This window comes from Propithecus coquereli, unplaced genomic scaffold (genome assembly GCF_000956105.1).
Source record: "Propithecus coquereli isolate 6110/MARCELLA unplaced genomic scaffold, Pcoq_1.0 Scaffold403, whole genome shotgun sequence".
Classification (NCBI taxonomy): domain Eukaryota; kingdom Metazoa; phylum Chordata; class Mammalia; order Primates; family Indriidae; genus Propithecus; species Propithecus coquereli.
In genome coordinates, this window is record NW_012149764.1 from 2,760,809 (window position 1) to 2,784,847 (window position 24,039).

Below are 24,039 nucleotides of genomic sequence, written 5' to 3' on the forward strand. Positions count from 1 at the left end.
GGGTTCTTGTATTGTAAATGAATGTCCATTTTGCAGTGGTTCTAACACCACATTTTATTTTTTTGCTTTTTTGTGTTTTTTTCTTGGTGATTTCACTGTTTAAAACGGACACCAAAGGGTAGTGCTAAAGTGCTCTGTAGTGTTCCTAAGCACAAAAAAAGACTGTGACGTGCCTTATGGAGAAAAGTTGGTGTTAGATAAGCTTCATTCAGGCATGACTTATAATGCTGTTGGCTGTGAATTCAATGTTAATGAATCAACAATACATATTAAATAAGGTATCTTTAAACAGAAACACACAAAACAATGTTAAGTGTTGATTATTTAATTAAAACGATGTGATCAGGGTTCCCAGGAACCTAGCCCTATATTTCCTCCAGGAGCAGTGATTCAGTATTTGCTAACTCAGTGTTCATGAGAACTTTATAGAACATAACTATTGGGAATAAAGAGAATCAGCTATACCACAGAGAGAAAAGAATGAGCCCTGTTGCCTCTATATTTCTGCCACTGCTTACAGTAGAGATGGGCGCCTCTGGGAACTGCTGTAGATTTGCAAGCCTATATGAATATAGAATGCACACCCACCATTCCTTGCTTGAATCTCTCTGCCCAGATGCGACTGAGAGTTCAGTGTCTCTCATACTTCAGAAGGGCTGTGTGGTGTACACACAGCATATTATGCAATATCCATAAGTGGAATTGCCAACTACACTCCGGAATCAAGCATATCAATATTTCTGCAACAAACTCATGAATATTCTGCCAAGTGAGAAAAATAGACTCTCTGTAGCCTCATCTCAGTTCAGCATAGGTTTTGTCACCGAAAGAGTTGGCCATAAATGTAGCAATAAAATCAGTGGACTTTGAGAGCTGTGAGGATCTCATAATTGGGGATTAGAAACTGTGGGCCTGAAGAGGTACATTTGCACACCTGTAGTAAATTAACCCCCAAATATTCTCTGCCTCACCCAGGAAGGAAAGATTTAAGGAAAAAGAATGTCAGTAGCCTTAAGAATTCAAATGAAATAGACCATGGTTGGCTCCCTGATTCCTACTGCAGAGAGCCTTAACCCCTCCAGCTGGGTTCAGAGGCCCTGCAGGACCTGGCTTCTCTCTGGTTTTCCCGCTTACTTCCCAGTGGGCCCCCAGTGGGGTCTGTCCAGATCCGCCTCCTCCATTACTCCTTATTCCTGCCTTTCCATGTGGTTCACGAATATTTTCTGAGCTCCCTCCACATGCCAGGCCTTCTGGGCACTGGGATTATAAAAGTGACAAGACAGATGTGGCATCTGTCCTCATGCAAAGAAGGATGAGTATGACCATGAGGAAGAATGGAGTGCTTTGGGGGCATTCGATGGGGGTTAAATTAGTTTGGGGGCCATAAAGGATGAGTACGAATTATTCAAGCAGGGTACAAAGGCCCAGTGCACGATGACTTTTGCCTTGGCTTACCATTTTTCTGGAACATGCTTTGTCTCCTGCCTGCCAACTCCTCAGGCCTTGCTTTCCCTAACCTCGAAACCCTCATTCATGTCCCAGTCTCCATGTGACGCTTGTAACTCATAGCTTGGCTGTGTGGTTAATTACATACCGTCTTGCTATTATTGGCTCATGTTTCTCACAGTTAGTCTTGTCTCTCCAACTGAATTTTAAGACCTTATGCTGTTGCTAGTGCAGTTAGAACACTCTAGCTGCTCCCTAAATATCTGTTTGATCAGAAGTAAGAAACGACTGGTAACCCAGTGGCTCCTTGACATAATTCTTTACAAACTTGGTTTGCACCACTCAAATTACGTTATCACTTGGTAAATCTCATGCTATTTTTACCCAGGATAAAGTGAAGAAATGGCTCACAGGAGTAGGTATCTGGTTAATTTTTTTATCTCTAAAACCCTATGGGTCATCCAAGACCAGAGTCAGTAAAGAATGTTCCTGCGCTTTATTCTCAGGGCAAAACAGATGATAAAATGTCCTAAAAACGTTCATGCTGGCAAATATGTTTTACTTCCTGCATTTATTAATTCCTTTCTTTTTTTAAAGTAGACTCCAAATGTAGCTAGTAGTTAAAATAACCCCGAAAAGCGCTCTGATTCTAAAATTCATAATAAAAATGTGAAACATTCCTGAATAAGAAATCTTCATAAGAAATATTCAAATATGGACTTGTCGAGAGGAAAAAGAAAACTTTAAATTTCAGGGTGGGATAAAATCTGTTACATGCGTAGGTCTTATTATTATTATTATCTTTCCTAAAGTATTGTTGACTCTGGTAGATCACTAGTTTATTGTGTTTGGCTATCATATCTTCTCATTTCAGGGCCTGTGCATTCTAACAAGATTATAATCATGCATCAATGTATTTTCTTGGTTTTGATCCACAGAACAAAACAAAGGACTACGAAATTGTAGGCGCGTATTCAGATGGCATAAATGTCCTGGGCTTAATTGTCTTTTGCCTTGTCTTTGGACTTGTCATTGGAAACATGGGAGAAAAGGGACAGATTCTGGTGGATTTCTTCAATGCTTTGAGTGATGCTACCATGAAAATCGTTCAGATCATTATGTGGTGAGCAGACACTGTTTAATGTCACTTTGCTTCCCCTGACAATTCTGTCTCCTCCAAATTAGAAAGAAGAGGCTTATGCTTCTCCACTGACCTCATCCTAGAGAAGGTGTACATTTAATATCAAGTCACTGGAGTATGAAATAGTTCCACATACTACTCAGAAGTTAGTTCATTAACAAAAGTCTAGTTATCAGCCATTATCTTTTCCCTCAAAGCCCTGGGAGATCATCTTGTTCTCAACCAGCATTCATGTAAGAAGGAATTCTTAAAGGGATGATTTGAAGGAGTTCCTTGCACATGAGAACACAAAGTGCTTTCCTTATTAAGCTCCATGCAGAAGTGACATTCAAAATATTTACAACTGTTCTGGCATGGCACTAACACATAAGAGTGAAAGCTGCCATCTGTGAGTGTACTAGTGATACCACCTGAGTATCTGCCCTGTCCCCGGAGATGCCAGGAAGTCTTCCTGTCCTAGGAAGCATCTGCCTTACTTATCTCATATCGAATTAGAGCAACATTATTTAATCCTAAGTGTAAACTTTGACAGTGACGTAAAGGGCTCAGTAAAAACAGCCAGGCAAGTCATTTAATCCTGCAGAAACCTCAGCTTCATGGTCTGTGAAAAAGGATAATAAAATCTACCCCGAGGGTTAGGAGAAGTACATTAAATGAAATGATGCATGTAAGATATTTTCCCCAACACAAATAGATCTATTATGACCATTTCCACTGCTAATGCTGTTGCTTCTATTGCTGATACCTGGGAAACAAGATGACCATGGCTAGCGTCCATATTTGGCAGTGAGGGTCAAGCTCAAGTGGGATAAGCAGATACGACAGTCAACAGGATACATGTGCACTGGGAGCATGGCATGGGAATGTCATGACCACATGTTCTTGCCAAGTTTGCAAACCACCATTATGGTAGTTTAGGTGGGTACCATTGAAGGTGCATGCAGGTACTAGAATTTAGAGCCAACAGAGTCCACCCAGGACTTGAAAAAGCCCTTAGCTGCAATATGTACCCTGTGCCCGCCAGCTGAGTACACATGCCAAGCTGGGGGTGCATGCCCTACCATGTTTCTTCCCCAACAACCCCAGCCTGAGAAAACACATGTCTTTGTTGTGCTTACTTTCTAGTTACATGCCTCTCGGTATTTTGTTCCTGATTGCCGGGAAGATCATAGAAGTTGAAGACTGGGAAATATTCCGCAAGCTGGGCCTTTACATGGCCACAGTCCTGAGTGGGTATGTCGGGCTCAAGAGAAGAAACAGAAACTTCTTTGATGCAATGGGATGGCTGCTGAGAGGCTGGGCTTCAGCTGGTTAAAATCAGCTTCTCTCCCACGTGCAGGGGAAGATAGGGTTCAGAGATAAGAGAGCAGGGGAGGGGGCTGCCCTTTAACAGCTGTGCTGTAGGTGGATCACGACGCGCTAATTGCCAGCTCTTGGCAGAACAGCCTGGACCAGGCTTTGTCACTGCCTTTACTGGTTGTGTTAAAATCGTTTTTTAAAACAAAAGAGAAACCCACTCGTAGCCTCTCTTGGCTCTCTCTGGGACTTCGCTTCCTCAAGAACGTAAACTAGCCAAGCAAGTAAGAATAGCCCTGATGTACCATGAGCCTGAAAGAAATTAGGAAGGGCCTAAATGAAGTCAAGCTCAAGGAGTAGAAGCAGGATGGCCGGCCCGTTCCCACGCTGGTGCCCTGCATCATCAGCTGTCAGAGAGCACGCTGGGAAAATCTTGAGGCCAGGAGGAATTGTGGGGCTTTTTAGAAGCCATAAGACTGGAAGGCAGCAGGGGATTGGTCATTTGCATATTTATTACAGCTCAGGTATTGATTCCATGAAAGAGATGTGATGGAATAGGTTATGAATGTGCCCTCAGACACCTAGCCAGCGGCAGGGTATATCACATAGACTAAGAAATACGGACCAACGGATGAGTAAATATCATCGATATGACTCCCACAGGTCAATACCCTCAAACTCCCAACTTAATCAACTCACCTATTGGAGCTTGATTGCACTGGGGCGGGGAGCAGTTTCCATCACGCAGAATTTGGTTCTTAATCTGTGTTTGGCAAAAGCACAGCCCTGCTAGCAAACACAGAAGCAGCCTGGGTTCCTACAGTGTGAGGGCCAGGGACAAATCCAGGGAGGTGGGACCTCTACCTCCCTAGAGGCCACCGTGACTCTGGGGCTGCTGAAACAGGCAGTGCCAGGAACTGTGTCCAGGCAGTGACGTGGCTAAGGGACACTGAGCCATTTCATAATGGAGTTCTGCTGCTTTCTATTCTCTCATCCTATCTAGGTTTCTAACAGAAAACTAAAAGTGAGTTCTGGGCTGGGTGTGGTGGCTCACACCTGTAATCCTAGCACTCTGGGAAGCTGAGGTGGGAGGATTGCTTGAGCTCAGGAGTTCGAGACCACCCTGAGCAAAAGCGAGACCTGTCTCAACTAAAAATAGAAAAATTAGCCTAGTGTGTGGAACATGCCTGTAATCCCAGCTACTCAGGAGGCTGAGGCAGGAGGATCGTTTGAGCCCAGAAGTTTGAGGTTGCAGTGATATGTGATGTCGCCATTGCACTATAGCCAGGGCAACAGAATGAGACTCTGTCTCAATTAAAAAAAAAAAGTCACTTCCTCATAGTTCTTAGCTATAAGCTCTCTATAGACAAGACTCTCTCTGCCGACCTCTAGGATCTGTATTTTCTATGCCCATTTCTTATTGTTTCAAACTCACATGACTGATGTGTAAACTAGAAATTGTCACTTACAGAAATATGCCATCTGCCAAATGGGTCTCATTTCTTAAGCCCCCCCTATTTTGTGTAACCTGTATATTTCCATGTGAAACAGGAATGGTTTTGGAAAGCAGGAATAAAAGAAAAGAGGGTCGGTCCTGAAGTATGCAGGCACTTTTTCCTTACTGCAACTCTGACTTCCCTCTTGGACAGTGGGCGCTGTCCAGCAAGGCAGCAGGGTCCCGGGAATGGAGGGAGTGGGGCTCTGGTGGGGCTGTAATGAAGTGTCAAGTATAGGGACACAGAGGGCGCCAAGGAGGGAAGGATCAGCTCTGCCTGGGACAGTGAAGGAAGGCTTCCTGGAGGAGGGGGGAGATCTAGCTGCATCTTAGAAAAGGAGTAAGAATTCAGCAGCAGCAGAAGGAAATGGGAGCGTTTTTGCACGTGTAGCAGGAATAGCATGCATGAGGCGTGGCAGCATGATGTAACCCTGTTCTGTGGGCTCTGAAATTTGGATTCAGCTATTGGCTTTGCCCTTAACTCTGACAAGATGCTTCATTTGCTGAATGCGCCTCTACGTCCTCGTACGTGGAATGGGGACATATATTCCTGCCCTACTTCTTGTGTTCTTATTGTGTCATTATGAAAGTCAAACAAGATTGTGAATATAAAAGTGTTTGATAAAAGGGTTAAGTATGAGGAGGTGGCATTGTCTTTGAAACTGTTTCTGTTACAGGCTTGCAATCCACTCCATTGTGATTCTCCCGCTGATATATTTCATCGTCGTAAGAAAGAACCCCTTCCAATTTGCCATGGGAATGGCCCAGGCTCTCCTGACGGCTCTCATGATCTCTTCCAGGTAAATAGAAGAGGGGTTTCTGAAAGAAGACTCTAGCCAAACTTTATCACCTCTCACCTGATTTGATGACACAGACTCCAGCTTGTGGTTTTTGTAGCTACTTTTAACTTGAGAAGTGACCTCCACATTCTCTGCACCCTTTGAACGACTGTTCCCTGCCATCTTGGCATGGCCTGCACCCAGAAACGGGTTGTAGTGTAGCTGGGAGCAGCAGTGGGCACAGCACCTTCTGATTCCTGGGCCCCCCAAAAGTGAACCTTTGTTCACTTTTTGGAAGAGGTGTCTTTTCAGGTAGGAACCCAGGGCCAGCATTCCTAGATCATACGCTGCTTTCTCCTTTTATCACACAGTTCAGCAACACTGCCTGTCACCTTCCGCTGTGCTGAAGAAAACAACCGTGTGGACAAGAGGATCACTAGATTTGTGTTACCCGTCGGCGCCACAATCAACATGGATGGGACTGCGCTCTATGAAGCTGTGGCAGCTGTGTTCATTGCACAGCTGAATGACTTGGACCTGGGCATTGGGCAGATCATCACCATCAGGTGGGGTGTGGTGCACACTCGTTTTTCATCACCGTTACTGGGATTGCCTCGAGTGAAAATGGTCTGTAAAGGGTCAATAAGAATCGCCCCGTGATGGATCGTTTTTCTTGGTCTGTGAAGTCCCTTCCCAGGATTAAATACAACTGTGTGATAAGTAGTGGACTCATGATATGCAAGATTTCTGCTTCAGGGAAGCCAAAGGCATCACTCTGTGCTCAGTTCAGTGTACCCAGGCGCTAGGCACTGAGTAGGCACAAAGACTCAAGGTTGAATAAAGGCCAGTCCCTGCTTTCAAGAGGTCCCTGATAGATAGAGATACAGATATCCAAATGAACGCTCAGGGCTGTGATGAGGGCTCTAACAGAACCTTGTGTGGTGGTCACAGAGGGCACAGAGGAGGAAGGGCTAGCTCTTCCTGGGAAGGTGAGGGAAAGCTTTCCAGAGGAGGGGAAAGTTTAGCTGAATCTTAGAAGAGGAATAGGAATCTATCAGGTGAAGAAGGAAGCTTAAGAGCATTTTGGATAGCAGAAATGGCTTGTGATGTAGCCGTGGCCTAGTTACAGAGTACAGATTATTTGTTATGGCTTGTATAAAGGGTACAATGTGGAGAACATACAGGAATGAGGAGGCAGGGATCATATCATGAAAGACATTGTATGGGGAGCTCATAGAAGGGTCTCAGACACTTTGTCATGTTGTGGACAGATCTGCATTTTAGAAAGGTAACTGGCAACATGGCAGATGGAATGGATGGGGGCAGAAACCACAAACTAGAAGACTGGTTAGGAGACTTGCAGAAGCCCAAATAAGGTATTAAAAGGCCCACATCAAGGCACTGACACTGGGGATGGAGAAGAGCTAGCAAATGGAAGAGACATCTGTTGGAGTCAGGCTGAGGGACAGGGAAAGGCTCGGATGACTCTCAGGATTGGTGGATGATGCTGGGTTGGTGGACAGGTCTTACCAAAACAGGGACTGGCACAAGAGAAGCAAGTATAGGTGGCAAGATAAAGAGTTAATACTTTTTGACACATTGAATTTGGCTTTAAGACCTCCAGGTGGAGATATCCAGTGAGAAACATAGGTCCAGACTGCAGGTACAGAAGTTAAGGACGTCAGCTTAATGGTGGTCTTCAAACGTATGGGTCACGAGTCAGTTGTCTGTTTGAATCCCGTCTACGCCATGATTAGCTGTGACCTTGGGAAAGTGACTTGAATGCTCTAAGCTTCTGTTTTCTCACCTGTAAAATGAGGATACTAATAGTACCTACAATTATTCCAGTAGTGGTGATTAAGTAAGATGATGCATATAAAATGCTCAGAACAGTACCTACATGGTGAGCATCAGTGAATGTTGGGAATGGATGCAGGATGCAGGGAGAGTTTGTAGAGAAGAGAAGGAGACTAAGGATTGAGCCTTGGAAAATCCTAGTACCAGAGGCAGGCAGAGAGGGGGGAACCCCAGAGGGAGAATGAGAAGGACAGAGAGGTGGGAGGGGAGTCAGGAAACCTTAGTGTCGTGGAAACCCAAAGAAGAGAGATTATCAAGGATGAAATGGTCCACTAAGTCAGATACTGCAGAGAATTCTGATCAAACGAGGACAGAAATTGTCTGCTCAAGTAGATGATAAAAATATCATTGGTGAATTTTGCCAGAGTTGAACCAACTGTTCAATATGGCAGCCACTAGCCACATGCGGCTAATGGCTAACTGAATTGTATGGCAGAGATTTAGAACATTTCCATCACTGCAGAAAGTTCTGCTGGACAACACTGTATTGGAGTGATAAGCTGGGATTAGAGTTAACCCGGAGACTTGAGTGTAAAGTAGAAGTGTAAGACTAAACTGGGTCCCTAGGCCTACTGAAGGTTGAATTTGAACCTTTTAGAGTTAATTCACTCTTGTGTCCCCAGACTAGACATAAATTCTAGGCATAAATTAAGTTTGTTAATTAACAATTTTCTAAAACAGTACATTTTTAAAATCCTACCCAACCTTAAATCATAAAGTATTTATCATTGTTTGCTTGAAATTGAAGACAAGTACAAAATATACCAATTGGCACAACAGCTGGGGAACTATCCAGATACTGCATAATCTATAAAAAAGGTTAGTGCCTAAAGAAGCCCAAGCCAAAGAGCTTGAGTAAAGTCCTATGGTTATAACAGCAGAGAGTATGTTAAAATTAAAAGCTTGAATCATGCATGAGAACGTTTCTGCCCCACAACCATCTACATGGTTGTTACTTTTACATTTCCAAGGGTTTTTCACTACCTCCCTTCACTCTGGCCTGTGGAACCCAGTCTGCACTGAATTGATGTCCAAGGAGTGGTTGCCTGAGGTGCCAGTTCTTTTGTGTATTTGCCACTTTATGATAAATTTCTTTCCTCTTCCTTAGTCATAAGTTTTCTAGATCTTTCTAACCCTTTTTTTTTTTCTTTTTGCCTTGCTACTAGAAGAATCTACTTTGGGCGTAGAGGCTAAATAGTCAATTCACATTAAAACATCTTTCCCTACTCTCTGGTTTATTCTTAAATTAGACTTGCTGATAACTACTCACCCAGAACCAATAACAACGGTGAGGTTCAAAGTAATCATCAACTTAAAATTTAAAATCCTCTCTGGCTCTACCAGGGAAATAACACAAGTTGTTTTAACTTTACAAGTTATAGTATATACTGTATCTTGTGTAGTTATAGCTCATGTGACTAATGGTTAAAGAGAGTTTTAGACCCACAGTATATTTCTTTCTGTGGACATCAAAGAAACATAGGGTACCATCTACCCAAAACATACCTGTAAGGCTGGTGGCGGGCACCCCTCCCCTCCCTAGAGAAAAAGGAAGCCCATGAGTCCCGCCCTAAAGGCGGTAACGAAGAACTCTACTTTGCGCCAAAAGTTGGCGGAAGAGAAACCCCCATCCCCCAACTCCAAAACCTTTATAAGCCCACTCAACACTTTGGGTGCGTGACTTCTCTGGCCCCCTCTCTCGGGACCAGTGAACTTCGCCGGGAGCACTTTCTTTCCTCCTCCCCCAGTAAAGCCTTGTTGCTTGCCCTTTTCACTCTGCTGGTCTTTCTTTCTCTGCTGCGGCCCATCCAAAAACCTTACAATACCCTTTTGTGATTTTACCATAATAGTCACTTATCAAAGGTTGCAATTGATTGGAAATCAGATAATTGTCCTATAAAGAAAGATAATTATAGGATTGGGGGCCTACAAAGAACTTAGAGAAGAAAAGTAGTAATAGTAGTAGTTGTTGTAATAGTGGTTGTTGTTTTGGTTGTTGCTACAGTATTAGCAGAAGTTGTAATAGTAATAGCAGTGGCAATAGTAGCAGTAGAAAAAGTAGCAGCAACTGCTGTTGTTACAGAAGTAGCAGAATAATGGCATGGGTTTTTTGGGGGGGTTTTTTTTGGGGTAATATATACATATATAATTTGCCATCTTTACCATCTTTAAATGTGCAGTTCAGTGGTAATAAATACATTTGTATTCTTTTTTTTATTTACTTCATCTCCACACCTCCCCTTCCCAGCCTCTGGTAGCCACCAGTCTGCTCTCTATTTTCATGAGATACACTTTTTTAGCTCCCACAATGAGTGAGAATATGTGATATTTGTATTTCTGGGTCTGGTTTATTTCACTTAATAGAATGGCCTCCAGTTCCATCCATGTTGCTGCAAATGATAGGATTCCATTCTTTTTACGGCTGAATAGTATTCCATTGTGTATATACAGCATTCTCTTTATCCATTCATCTGTTGACAGGCACTTAGCTAGATTTCATAACTTGGCTATTGTGAATAGTGCTGAAATAAACATGCGAGGGCAGGTTTTTCTTTGATATATTGATTTCTTTTGTTTTGGATCTATACCCAGCAGTGGGATTGCTGGGTCAAATGGTAGTTCTACTTTTAGTTTTTTGAGGATCCTCCATGCTGTTCTCCATAGCAGCTGTACTAATTTACATTCCCACCAATGGCGTATGAGGGTTCCCCTTTCTCCACATCCTCACCAGCATCTGTTATTGCCTTTCTTTTTGATACAAGCCATTTTAACTTGGGTGAGATGATATTGCATTGTGGTTTTGATTTGCATTTCTCTGATGTTTAGTGACATTGAACATTTTTTTATATACTTGTTGGCCATTTATATCTTCTTTTGAGAAATGTCTGTTCAGATCTTTTGCCTACTTTTTAATCAGATTATTTATTTTTTTGCTATTGAGTTGTTTGAGTTATTTTCGCTATTGTGTTGTTAAGGGTTATTAATCCTTTGTCAGATGGGTAGTTTGCAGATACTTTCTTCCATACTGTGGGTTGTCCTTTCACTTTGTAGGTTGTTTCCTTTGCTGTGCAGAAGCTTTTTAGCTTGATGTGATGCTACTTGTCTATTTTTGTTTTGATTGCCTGTGCTTTTGAGATCTTACACAAAAAATCTTTGACCAGACCAATTTCCTGGAGCATTAGAATGACATATTTTTAAGCATATACTATACAGGTGCTATAACAGATGCCTTAAATATGGTATCTCATTTAATCTTCACAGCAGCCTGCAAAGTAGGCATACCATTCCCATCTTACAGGCAAGAAATTGAGATTCAGAGAAGTGACTTGCTTAAGGAAACACTGCCAGTAAAATGGCAAAGCCCAAGTATAACTCAGATGGATCTGACTCTAAAAAATTATGTTGACTCCAGTTCACAACCCAAGCTTCAGCCCATTTAAAGAGCTGAGTTCAATGGCCTGTCCTAAAACTAGGCCTCAGTGTGAGGAAAGCACTTTGTCCCAGTGATTATTATGTTGTCTTCTATGAAAACCCTAAGTCAAAGTAGGATATGTTCAAGCAGGAATAGGTTTTTATGTTGTTTTCCCCAATCCGAAGATTTATAGTTCTGAGTGTCAGACCAAAGCTAAACTGCCAAAGCCTAGCAAGCAAGGTCAAGGCTCAAGGGCAGAGTTTTCTTTGACTACATGATTTTGAATTTCAAGCCCAGCCTCAGGCTACAGGGACATAGTTAACTGTGACATGTCAGGGCTTCCAAGAGGGATCAATGGGCATGGGCACAAATCACTTCTGACAAAGAAAACCCATTGATGCATTCAGTTTAAATTGTTTTTCAACCAGCATTAAAATAAACTTGGGTTTTCCAAAGAGTACTTAGGTCAGAACAGATCTAAAGAATTATGCAGGGGCCTGAAACCTTTAGAAAGATTGGTACAGCCCCAGAAATCTCTAAGTTACTGTAAATTAGTGGCCACAGCCACTGAGTAAAAACACTTGTCAAAGAACTCTGGCCACGTTTGACTGTACCCTCAAATGCCCTCTGCAGCACATCAATTGGCAGATGAATCAGCTTCCTAAGAACTCAGATTTTCTGAGCCTAAAAGAATATGGATTTGTGGATAGAGTCAGAGATTCTTCTAGTTTAAATTGGCAGTTTCTACATTTTCACCTTTCAACCCAGGGGCATCTGGGCATCAGTTTAGGCCTCGCTCAAGGGTAAGGACGTATCTCCAGAAAGTATCTTGGGTGTCCCCTCAAACTCATCCAATTGAGGGACTTTTCAGGGCATTCTGAGCCCTCATTTCCTCCATAATGATCCCATTAAAATGAGGGAGATGTTGCCAGTGAAAATCTGCACATTACAAAGAAAAAAATCTCCAGTGTCACACCTTTCCTGCCCAAGAGCGATTTTTTTAAAATTTCAGAATATTATGGGGGTACAAACGTTTTAGTTACATGAGTTGCTTTTGTACAGTTTGAGTCAAAGTTACAAGTGTGTCCATCACCCATATAGTGTGCATTGTACCCATTAGGTGTGAATTTATTCATCTCCCCTCGTCCCTCCTACCTGCTTGGTTTCTACCACCATATGTGCACATGAGTGTTGATCTATAAGTTTCAATTTAGTAGTGAGTACATGTGGTTTTTGTTCTTCCATTCTTGTGATACTTCACTTGAAAGGATGGTCTCCAGGTTGTTACAAAAGGTATTAGTTCACCATTTTTTATGGCTGAGTAGTAAGTACTCCATGGTATACATACACCACATTTTATTGATCCACTCATGTATTGATGGGCACTTGGGTTGTTTTCACATCTTTGCGTATGTGGATTGTGCTACTTTGAACATTCTAGTGCAAGTGTCTTTTTAATAGAATGTCTTTTTTTCCTTTGGGTAAATACCCAGTAGTGGGATTGCTGGATCAAATGGTAGGTCTACTTTTAGTTCTTTGAGGTATCTCCATGCTACTTTCCATAGAGTTTGTACTAGTTTGCAATCCCACCAGCAGTGTAGGAGTGTTCCTGTCTCTCCACATCCACATCAGCATCTGTTGTTTTTGGACTTTTTGATAAGAGACATTCTCGCTGGAATTAGGTGATATCTCATTGTGATTTCTATTTGTATTTCCCTGATGATTAGAGACATTGAGCATTTTTTCATGTGTTTATTGGCCATTAGTCTATCTTCTTTTGAAAAGCTTCTGTTCATGTCTTTTGCCCACTTTTTAATGGGGTTGTTTGATGTTTTCTTGCTGATTTGCTTGAGTTCTTTGTAAATTCTGGTTACTAGCCCCTTATTGGATGTGTAGCATGCAAATATTTTCTCCCATTCTGTTGGTTGTCTATTTTGCTCTATTGATTTTTTCCTTGGCTGTGCAGAAGCTTTCTAATTTAATCGGGTCCCATTTATTTATTTTTGTTGTTGCTTTGATTGCCTTTGGGGTCTTCTTCATAAATTCTTTGTCTAGGCCAATGTCTATAAGAGTTTTTCAGACCTCTTGTTCTTGAATACTTATAGTTTCATGCCTTAGGTTTAAGTCTATTATTCATCATGAATTAATTTTTGTAAGTGATGAGAGGTGCGTATCCTGTTTCAGTCTTCTACATGTGGCTATTCAGTTTTTCCAGCACCATTTATTGAATAGGGATTCTTTTCCCCAGTATATGTTTTTGTCTGCTTTGTCAAGGATTAGATGGCAATATAATGATGGTTTTATATCTGGGTTCTCTATTCTGTTCCATTAGTCTAGGTCTCTGTTCTTGTGCCACTAGCATGCTATTTTGGTTACTATAGGCTTGTAGTCTGGCAAAGTGATGCCTCCCGATTTGTTCTTTTTGCTTAAGGTTGCTTTGGCTATTTGGCGTCTTTTCCGGTTCCATACAAAGCATAGAATTATTTTGTCTAGATCTGCAAAAAATGACATTGGTGCTTTAAGGTGGATTGTATTGAATCTGTAAATCACTTTGAGTAGTATAGACATTTTAACAATGTTGATTCTGCTGATCCATGAGCATGATAAGTTTTTCCATTTGTTTACATCCTCTGCAATTTCCTTCCTCAGCGTTTCATAGTTCTTTCCCTATAGAGGTCTTTCACCTCCTCGGTTAAATATATTCTTAGGTATTTTATTTTCCTTGTTGCTGCTGTGAGAGCTATTGAGTCTTTGATTTGACTCTCAGCTTGACTGTTGTTGGTATGTAGGAATGCTACTCATTTGAGAGATCTTTTTAAATATATGGTAATAAAGTTAATCTGGCTGCCTCTCCTGGATTCCAGATCTCTCTTCCTTTTGTGAAAAGTGCACCCTCTGGCAAAAAGTAGTAGTCAGGAGTAAATGTTTGTACCTTGGACAGGAGTCATAGCTATTTCTCAATTCAGTGCCCTAAAGGGAAGCTTCCAGAGAGGCGAAGAGTCTTGTGATATCAAGAGAGTACATAAAACCTGCTTAACCATTGTCTTATTCCTTTGCCTTCACCTGAAATGCCCTTGTCTCCTTTGCCTTCACCTGAAATGCCCTTGCCATCCACCCCTACCACCATCCCTCTACCCATCCTTCAAGGCAACTTAAGTTCCTGGCACATATTAGGTGCTCTGTGAATGATAGGTGGGTGAGTAGATGGAAGAAGGGAGGACAAAGGCAGGCGGAGAGGTACATGGCACTCATTCAGGATGGATGCATGCATGGATGCATGATAAAGCGTTCTATATACTCCCTGGTGGGTGAACTTTTGCCTTCCTCATGAATATCTCTCTTGCTCATTTTTTGGTGCCATTTATGTAGTTAGTTCTTCCTTGCATTAGAGCTACGTGCCATATCTCCCCCTGCAAGGAGACACCATCATAATCTTCCCAGCTGCCCAACAGCTCTCATCCTATAATGAGGCAGAACTGGTGCTCCTCGGATAACAGATTCTGACTGCTCAATTTGGGGACGCAGCAGGAACAGCCAACGGGACTAATGATTTCAGGCCAGAGGCCTTAATGGGTAAGATGAGTGTCTGACTCCTTTCTTGTTGATATGTTTTGGCTACAGTGTCACAGCCACAGCTGCCAGCATTGGAGCTGCTGGTGTGCCCCAGGCTGGTCTGGTGACCATGGTGATCGTGCTGAGTGCCGTGGGCCTGCCCGCTGAGGATGTCACCCTGATCATCGCTGTCGACTGGCTCCTGTGAGTTGGAATAAATGCACTTCCTCAGCAGGATGGGCAGGCAGGCAGCCATGCAGACTCTGCAGTCTGTCATCATTGTCCCCTCAGATTGCCTAATGAGCCACCTGTTGCTGCTTTAATTTCCCTCTGATCAGACCTTCTGATAACGTGCTTAAAAATTAACTTCTCATAACTTGGGACAGTGATTTTAAAAAGCCAGTGAGCTGCATCAGCTCGTTATACCTGGTAATGCTCAAGGTTAGGAGCTGGGTGTGGGGTGAGATAAATAAACAGAGAATAATAAGGTGAAGAAGCTGGGCAAGGCCATCCGGGCCTATCCCAGCCCTGGTTCAGCATAGTAGACTCAGAACCACCTGGTTCAAAACAAGTCCATCTTCCCAAGCGTCTTCAGAGCCATCAGGGGCAGTGGCACAGGCAGAGGCTTTGGAGTGAGACTGACCTGGGTTCCAATCCCCTATCCAGTGTCTTACTTGCTTTTTGACCCTAAGCATGTTCCAGAGGGGAAAAAGTCCCTGCACCTGGCTTGGAAGCTGTGCCATGTGGTGCTACTTCAGCAGCTAGGACCCTCCAGGTGGCACCCTTCTTGCAAAGATACCCCACCATCGAGGCAAGATTTGGTTTTTCTTTCTAGTGGTGATGGTAGATTTGTACTTCTCTCCTTTCCTTGGTTCTTCCTGGAACCAGTGCCCTTCACTGCCAAGATACCCAGATGAGTCAAAGGTCCAATCTGAGGTCATGGGATAGACACGAAGACCAGTTCAATGCTTGGCCTTGTTGTGAATAACAGAAGGGCATCCAGAGTGCATGTGTAAGCGCTGCTGGCCTCTTCTGCCCTGCAGGTGTGGTTTTCACAAGATGACCCATGCACACAGTTCCTATCACAAAGCCAGTATCAAAATAGATACTCCCCTCTGCAGTGTGCCTTCCCTACACATCTTCCTGCCACCCACCTCTTCTCCAGGCTGTTTGGGATTTAAGACTGGCTGGTGTCTTGGGGAAATTCATTCCTGGGCTGACCTGTGTTTTCTGACCCCGTGCTCTGTGACATCCCTGCTGGCTTGTTCATAAATAGCGTTATGTAGTTTGGTAAAGCAACAAGTACATCAGGGATATGAACACACACACACACACACACACACACACACACACACATACAGACACTTGGCACATACACCACCCACAAAACATCCCAAGTTCCCTCACCTTAGCCAAAAGAGAACCCACAATGTCATTTGTAATGAACTGGAAAACCCCCAAGACAGAGGTTAGAGATTTACTGAATTCTGAACCTCCTTTAGTCTCTCAAAATATCTGGGAAGACTCTATTTACATTTTTTTGGAAGGAAAGGAGGGGATTTAGGGAGATTTAGGGGAATCATTGCTACTCATTGGAGCATAGACCTGGTGGACCCTGTGTGCTCATTCTGTGCCTTTCCAAACCACCTTCTGCCCCCAGCCTGTGAGGAGCCTGTGGTCCATCAGTCATGAGGACAGCATTTTCTGCATTTACTTAAATCTGGACTGAACATGTCAGGTCCTTTCATCTCTCAAAGGTGAAGGAAAATGAAATCTGGGCCTCCTGTCTGACCCTCCTGTCTCTTCCTCAGGGACCGGTTCAGGACCATGGTCAACGTCCTTGGTGATGCTTTTGGGACGGGCATCGTGGAAAAGCTCTCAAAGAAGGAGCTGGAGCAGATGGATGTTTCATCTGAAGTCAACATCGTGAACCCCTTTGCCTTGGAATCAACAGTCCTCGATAATGAAGACTCAGACACCAAGAAGTCCTATGTCAACGGAGGCTTTGCTGTAGACAAGTCTGACACCATCTCATTCACCCAGACCTCACAGTTCTAGAGCCCCTGGCTTCAGATGACCAGGAATGATGAAGGACATCTCCATGAGGGTCATCTTATAGCGAATTCAAACATTAATTAAGGAAAAGAAAAACACTAATGTCCAGTTGTACATTTGATTTGATAGACCTCCAGATTATTTTCTATATTTGGATTCACAGCCTTTGCTCTCCAGGTTTTGGGATTTGAGGGTGGGATAAGATGAAAGGAAATTGATTAAAAGGAAAGTTGTATTATCTGGTTTTAACAATTCTATGAGACAAAGTTTGGAAGTATATAAAGTAATAATTGTTGGAATTACTAATGGATATGGAAGAGAAATTACTTTCTCATGCACAGACCATTGTTTTGGATTTTTAAAAAAAATATCCTGTCGTTGGTTACAAATTTTTACTCAGGCTTTCTATTGGCATGGATTTCCTTTGTCCTCTCACTTTTTTATAGATTATAATGCATCTAAAAATCTCCTCCCCAGTTAATGTGCCAAATTGTTCATTTTGAACTCATCTTCAGCCAATTTCAGAGAAACTGCTTTGAAAGAAAACAGACCAGCACAGTTCTGCAATAACAGTTTTAAGATGGGCATAGGGTCGGGGGGAAGGGAGAGGGTTCTTTTTTCAATGTACTGTATTGGGACGCTGGTAACTGTTAACCCAGTGTTCAGTATAGAGCTATATATATGTGTGTGTGTATATATATATATTTATTATTTTCATATAATTTGCCAGACAGAGATCAGAATTGAACTGTCAATGTGAAATAAAGAACTCTCGTGTACTTGAATAATAACTACAATTCCAACCCAGGTCTGTTTCAGGGCTTATGAGAATTCCTTTCTCAGGAGCACTACAATGAGAAATCATGTTGTGTGACCCTTTCACATCTGTGTATCATCAGCCCTAAATGAGAGATGTATTATGGTGACACTCCAAGGTAGCATAGCCATTCATTTACAACTTCCAGATTCGAGCTGCCTGGAGGGAATCTATATAAGATTATATACAAAGGTGTTGCTCACAAAAGGATAGAGTGTTCTTTTATCCAACTGGAAGGCTTCATTCTTCCAAGTTCATTCAACCCATTTAAAGAGGCCAGTAATTTGCCACCTTTGCGCTTTTATACCCATCAGGGCCCAAACAACAGTGGCAAGCTACCAACTAAGTTGTATTTTAATATAGATTCCATGGGTTGAACAAGTTACATTGCAGAAAAAAAAAAAAAAGCTGTCCCTACTCTGGATCCTTGCAGAGTAAATCCCACAACATGAGACATTGGTTTCAGTGGTTCAGGGGAGATTATTCTACTCTACTATACTTGTCTCCTCCTCCAGAGAGGAATGTTCTAACTATTAATGGTAATCTTGGCCCTACTCATTAAAACCCTCTGCTTGTCATTCTCCTGCTAATTTATGAAGATAGCTTATTAAAGTCTGTGCTTCAGTTTTCATCTTGTAAATAATGCTTAATATAAACTTGTACTTACCCTGAGATCCAAAATAGTCATGTTTCTACAGTATTGTGTAGCCAACTTAAACCTGTGCTTTTGTATTTAAGAAACCAGAAATTGTGCCAAAGATAGCAGAAAAGTAAATAAATGCTCAGTATTGACCACCTGCACCTGAAATCTACAACAGAATGATACTGAATTGTCATGTAACATCATAAATAGTGAGCAGTGATTCAATGTGAATTTTAAAATGCAGATATTGGTATTATTTATAGGAAATAAATCTAAATATTAATGAAGTTGAATCAGTAATTTCTCTTGAGCTGAATGATTTTACCCCCATATCAGGTTGCTCCAGTTAGTGGCACTGGAGTTGGCAGAGCTGTTCATGAACTGCAGGTCATCCTTATTTTGGAGTCAGTTTGTAACCAGCCTCTTAACACTGTATGCTGTTAACTCATAAAAGAGAACAATGTTCCGTTTCAGTCTCAATAAACATTTCCCTCATTCTTTCTTCCTCTCCTTTCTCTCCCTCTTATCTGTTCTTTTATTGGACTTAACTTGGACGAGTGTGGGAAGGCAGAAATACGGTCGGTTGAATCAGATTGAATACGAATTATTGTTTTTAAAACTTTATACCTCAAGAATAAAAAAGCAAATCTGATTCCTGATGTTAACCAGAGAGAATTACAAGGCTGAAATACAGTGCCATTATGAAGAGTTGTGCCCGTATTTTGTGACTTGAGATGAAAGTAGAATTTTGTTAGAAATTACTATAATAGGAGATGATCTTATCTCAGTATGACAGTGACCTGGTTTCACTGAAGGACCAATCCTGTCCTCTGAAATAGGGCTACAAACTACAAATGGCTGTATTCAGAGTGCTCCTTAAAGGGATGGCACAGTCTTGCCTGGGATACTTGAGTCATGAGGACGTCCTGTGGGGCACAGTGGACTCACTTGTTGTGACACATGACAAAGGAATGGATAGTTCCCTGTTCCCCACCAAGAGGATAGTACCTCCTCAAAAAAATGCTTACCACTACCTGGCCAAAGCAATACAGGGTAGTTTCCTTCGTTTACAACATGGGAGAAAATACCCAACACAACTCCTTAGAAAAAGAAAGATTTGTTTGGAAGAGTTGGTGCACCTGAGTAGGAGGCCTCCCTGTGATTTTGATCTTGCCCAGAGTACACTCGTGGACAGGGGAATGGTGTCATCAGCTCTGGCAAATGACTTTATTTTTTTCAACAAATCTTTATGAGCCCACTGAGTACATGGCCCTTTATTAAAACACACCCCCTGTTCTTAGAATAGCCATGGGAAACATGTTTGGCTTATGATCAGGTAGTGGGCCAGCAACAATCTGGCTTTGCATGGGTTTAAGAATCTTCCTTTCTAAAGCAGAAAGAGGAAACAGTCCTGCACAACCTTGGCAGAATGCTAGAAGATTCTGTGTGACAGGATTGAAATTCTGTACTCTCTAGCTGCTCAGCAAGGGACCATAGAACACATTGATCGAGCACACAGCTCTGATTTCTTTTCAGATTTGTGAGCTTTGCCAATAATCTAAGCCTTCTCTTCCATGAAATGGGGATAATAATTCTTGCCTCATGAGATACTGCTTTAAGTATTAAATGAGAAAATGCATGGAATGCATTTAGCAGAGACCCTGTCATATAACATGGTTAATAAATGCTAGTGCCTCCCCCCCAACAAAAAAAAACTACAACCTCCTCCCTGCCCCATTTATTTACGTGGGTAATCCACAGAGATGCCATTCCAGTGTTTTAGGACCCATGTCACTACATGATTAAGGACTGTAGCTCCTACCACGTGGTGCTAGCTGGGTTATTAGAGCAAACAGTACGTCCAACCTAGTGAGACTTCATAAACAACCCTCAGTCTATAAAGGGGACATTTATAGACTTTCCAGAGATGGGACATTTTAATCTACAGAGTATAAGACTTAGAATTTCTTCTGTAAAGTATCATGTAGGAAGTAAATAAATATAAGTGTTCGCAATCTTTCTTTCTGTGGTCTGAGACATAGAGAGGGGTTTGAGATGCTCTGGCTGTGTGTGTGAGGCTGAGATGTACATTCACGTAACACTCCTTCAAACATCCTGAAAATTAGAGTATGGCATGAAGTTCATTTTTGCAATCTTGGCCTATAAACCTCATGTGACTCCTCAAAAACTGTCCTTCCCACCAGCCAGAAGTAGACTTTATTCTGGGCCCCAACTGGGGCTTTTTAATACACCCTGTCATAGGAAATGCGCCTCCCTTCCCTGCAATCTTAGGCTTTTTAAGTAAAAGCTCGTTTATAAACAAGAAGTTGGCTTTGCCAAATTAGCTTTGGGAACAATACATTGGTCCATATATATGGAATTGGGTGCTGCACACCTAAGTGTATGAAGTTATTGATTCTCAATGGCCAAGGCTACAGAGGGCCACAAAACTCCTAAGCAAGCAGTGAGATCTATCCACACAATTGCCCATTTCTCCCCTCCCTAGGACAAACCACTGCCATATATGAGTTGGAGGACATTTCTGCAGAATTAGGGAGACACTTCTGGTTTCAACTACAAACCTCCACTTGGTCTGCCACTTTTAAGGTATCACAAAATTCAGAACAGTTCTGAGTCAAAACAAGTTAAAAATCCATTTGTTATTCTGGTTGGAGAAAATGGGGAAAGAACACTTCTAGAGAAGTTTTGCTGGTTTCTAGGTCTCCACAGCCTGGAGCTGGGGAGCTCTGGCCCTCTTGGGATAGCACTAGGATATTACATAGAAGCTCGCCTTGAGAAAGTACCATTTGGCAGAAAGCGGAGACAAAGAACCCTGGAACTAAAACAGAATCAACCAAACTCCTGAACAGTAGTGTTTGGATTCCTCCAAGAAGCTGTGTTTTCTGGACAAACTGCAAGGCTCTGGTAGCTGCCATTCCTCCATGATCTGGGAAAGCCATTAGCAAGTGTTAGGAGGATGTCACATTTTTCCACTTAAGGGCGTCTGAGGGAATGCAAAGCAGGGTTGCATCATCTGGGCATTTCAGGGTCAAGAGTTTGGCCCACAGGGGAAGGCATGAAGAGTCTGAGGATCTGATACTAACCAGAATTTGCTGTTTATCTTGTCCACGCTCTGTGGGAAGGTACATTTTCCAAGGAGAAGTTAAGACAGATTGAAATGAATTGAGTCATTCGGGCAGGGCAGTCGCTGGAGAAAAGGCACCACTCGGTCCATATTAGGGACACACCTTCACAAAGTGCTGAAGGCATGCACATTTTAAAGATGACTTTGATCCTCCTCCAAGCATTCAAGAGTAACTTTCATCTAAGGAGCCCTTGTGTTGTGTTTCCAAGGTTATCAGCTTAGCTTGGCAAGAATAATAAAAGGCTGGCCAAAAGGTTTGTCTGAGCTAAGGACTCAGGAAAAAATAAAATAAAAAAGGTTCTCTAAAAATGAATCTGAGGATAACAAAATGCCCAGGTCTTTAGGAAACTGGGTGGGTCTGACAGGTGTCAGAGAAGTGCCAGTGTGTAAACTCATGTTATGAATAAAAGCAATGGCAGTCAGCAACAGGGACACTGGCAGATCTTAACATCTGCTTTTGTCTTCCCAGCATGCCAAACTGGCTTTAACTCCCAGGGCTTCGGAGCTAATCCCCCACTTCCTAATTTAGCAAGAAAGGTTATGATAGACAAGGATGTGTCAGCTTCCCATTAATCACACACAAACCCACAGCTCTCTGCTCCTTTGCGTGGGGTCAGTTAAGTTAGAAAAACACGCCACCTGCAGTTGATGAAAAAAGTAGACATGCAAACAACAAAGCAGACTCAGGCTGCAAGGATATTTAGTCTGCTTTTTCTTGCCACTAAGGAAAAGTTTGCTCCTGTATCACTGCAGGCAGAAAAATCACCTACCCTATTCTTGGGCATCATTACTGTTCATAAAGATGACACTCTAAGCCAAATAAAGATCCAGTTTCTTTTAAGATGTTGATTCCCTGCCAGGATGAGTACAGGAGGGGATATCCAGATTTCAGAAGGAAAAACAGCAACAACACCACAGAGGAAAATCATTTTTATTTATTTGGCAAATGCTGGCATTGCAGTTACCATGTGGCAAACACTGTTCTTGCTTAACATTAAGTCATTTAATCTCCTGACAGCATCATGAAGTGGGTACTATGATTATACCCTTTCTACAGATGAGGAAACTGGCATTAAATGTTAAGCAACATGCCTAAAGATCACACAACAAATAGGTGGCACAATGATCTGGCTTCAGTGTCAGTGTTCTTCACCAGGCATTGTAAGGCAGAGGGAGTTAGAAGTGCTAGAATATTACTTCTAACTCAAGTCTGGGCTGGCCTAAAATTTTCATGTCAGATAAGAATCACTGCAGAGATCTATTGTACAGCATAGCACCTATAGTTAATATTGCATTGGATACTTAAAAATTGCCTAAGAGGATCGCTCTCATGTTAAATGTTCTTATAATACCCCCAGAAATAATAAAGAAAGAAAGAAGGTGAAAGAAAATTTTTGGAGGTGATGGATAGGTTTATGGCACAGACTCTGGTGGTCCTTTCACAGGTGTATACTTATCTCCAAACTCACCAAGTTGTACATATTAAATCTGCAGAGCTTTTTGTATGTCAACCATACCTCAATAAAATGGTTTAAGAAAAAAAGAATCATTGTTAACACCAAGTGCTAAGCATGTGTTGGCACTGTACTAAGCATTAATATTTTACATGCATAATCTCATGTATTCTTTTCAACAGTCCTATTAGGCAAGGTAATATTACCCTCTGTCTCCCAGATGTGCAAACTATGGCTTAACAAGTTTAAGCAACTTGCCAAGTTCACAGCTGGGATTCAAACATGATTCCAAAGTCTTACTCTAACTATTAAGATATGGTGTTTCCACAACCCAAGTGCCTGTCAATCCATGAGTGGATTATTAAAATCTGGTATATGTTTACAATGGAATATTACTCAATCATAAGAAACAACAGTGATCTAGCACCTCTTATACTTTCCTGGATTAAACTTAAGCCCATTATCCAAAGTGAGGCACCACAAGAGCAGAAGAATGGGATCCATTTGTACTCGCCATCGAATTGGTACTAACTGATCAACACTAGGGTGATCACATGGCAGAAATACTCTCTAGGGATTAGGGGGATGAGGGGGGCAAATCTACAGCTAAAGGACACGGGGAGCACTAAAGGGAGGGAAGGGCATGCCTTTAACCCACACTTGGGTGAGGCAAAGACATAAAGTGTAACTATAATGTTTGTACCCTCACAATACCCTGGAATAAAAAAAAAAAAAAAAAAAGATATGGTGTTTCCAGATGCCTAAAACGTAAAAGGCAATGCATGACAGTATCCAACTGTCACCTCTTTAAAGGTTGCTCATCTTTTCTAATCATGTCATTTCATTGGCTACAACCAAATTTACTGTCTCAAATTCCCTCTCCCTGTTTTCCTGTTCTAGCAAAGTTTAATTTAAAATGTGTCTCTATTATCTCTTACATCATCTAG

General features: G+C 42.1%; 1 protein-coding gene across 1 annotated transcript in view; it reads left to right on the top strand.

Moving 5' to 3' along the window:
- SLC1A1 (solute carrier family 1 (neuronal/epithelial high affinity glutamate transporter, system Xag), member 1) overlaps window positions 1-18,780 on the top strand; it is a 77,365-nt gene extending 58,585 nt beyond the window's left edge. The window contains exons 7-12 of the mRNA XM_012652895.1: window positions 2,385-2,569; window positions 3,713-3,820; window positions 6,056-6,178; window positions 6,529-6,723; window positions 15,048-15,182; window positions 16,790-18,780. Of these exons, the coding sequence (XP_012508349.1) occupies window positions 2,385-2,569; window positions 3,713-3,820; window positions 6,056-6,178; window positions 6,529-6,723; window positions 15,048-15,182; window positions 16,790-17,036 (993 nt within the window). The 3' untranslated portion in view covers window positions 17,037-18,780. The remainder of the gene's footprint in view (window positions 1-2,384; window positions 2,570-3,712; window positions 3,821-6,055; window positions 6,179-6,528; window positions 6,724-15,047; window positions 15,183-16,789) is intronic.
- Window positions 18,781-24,039: the final 5,259 nt, after the last annotated feature.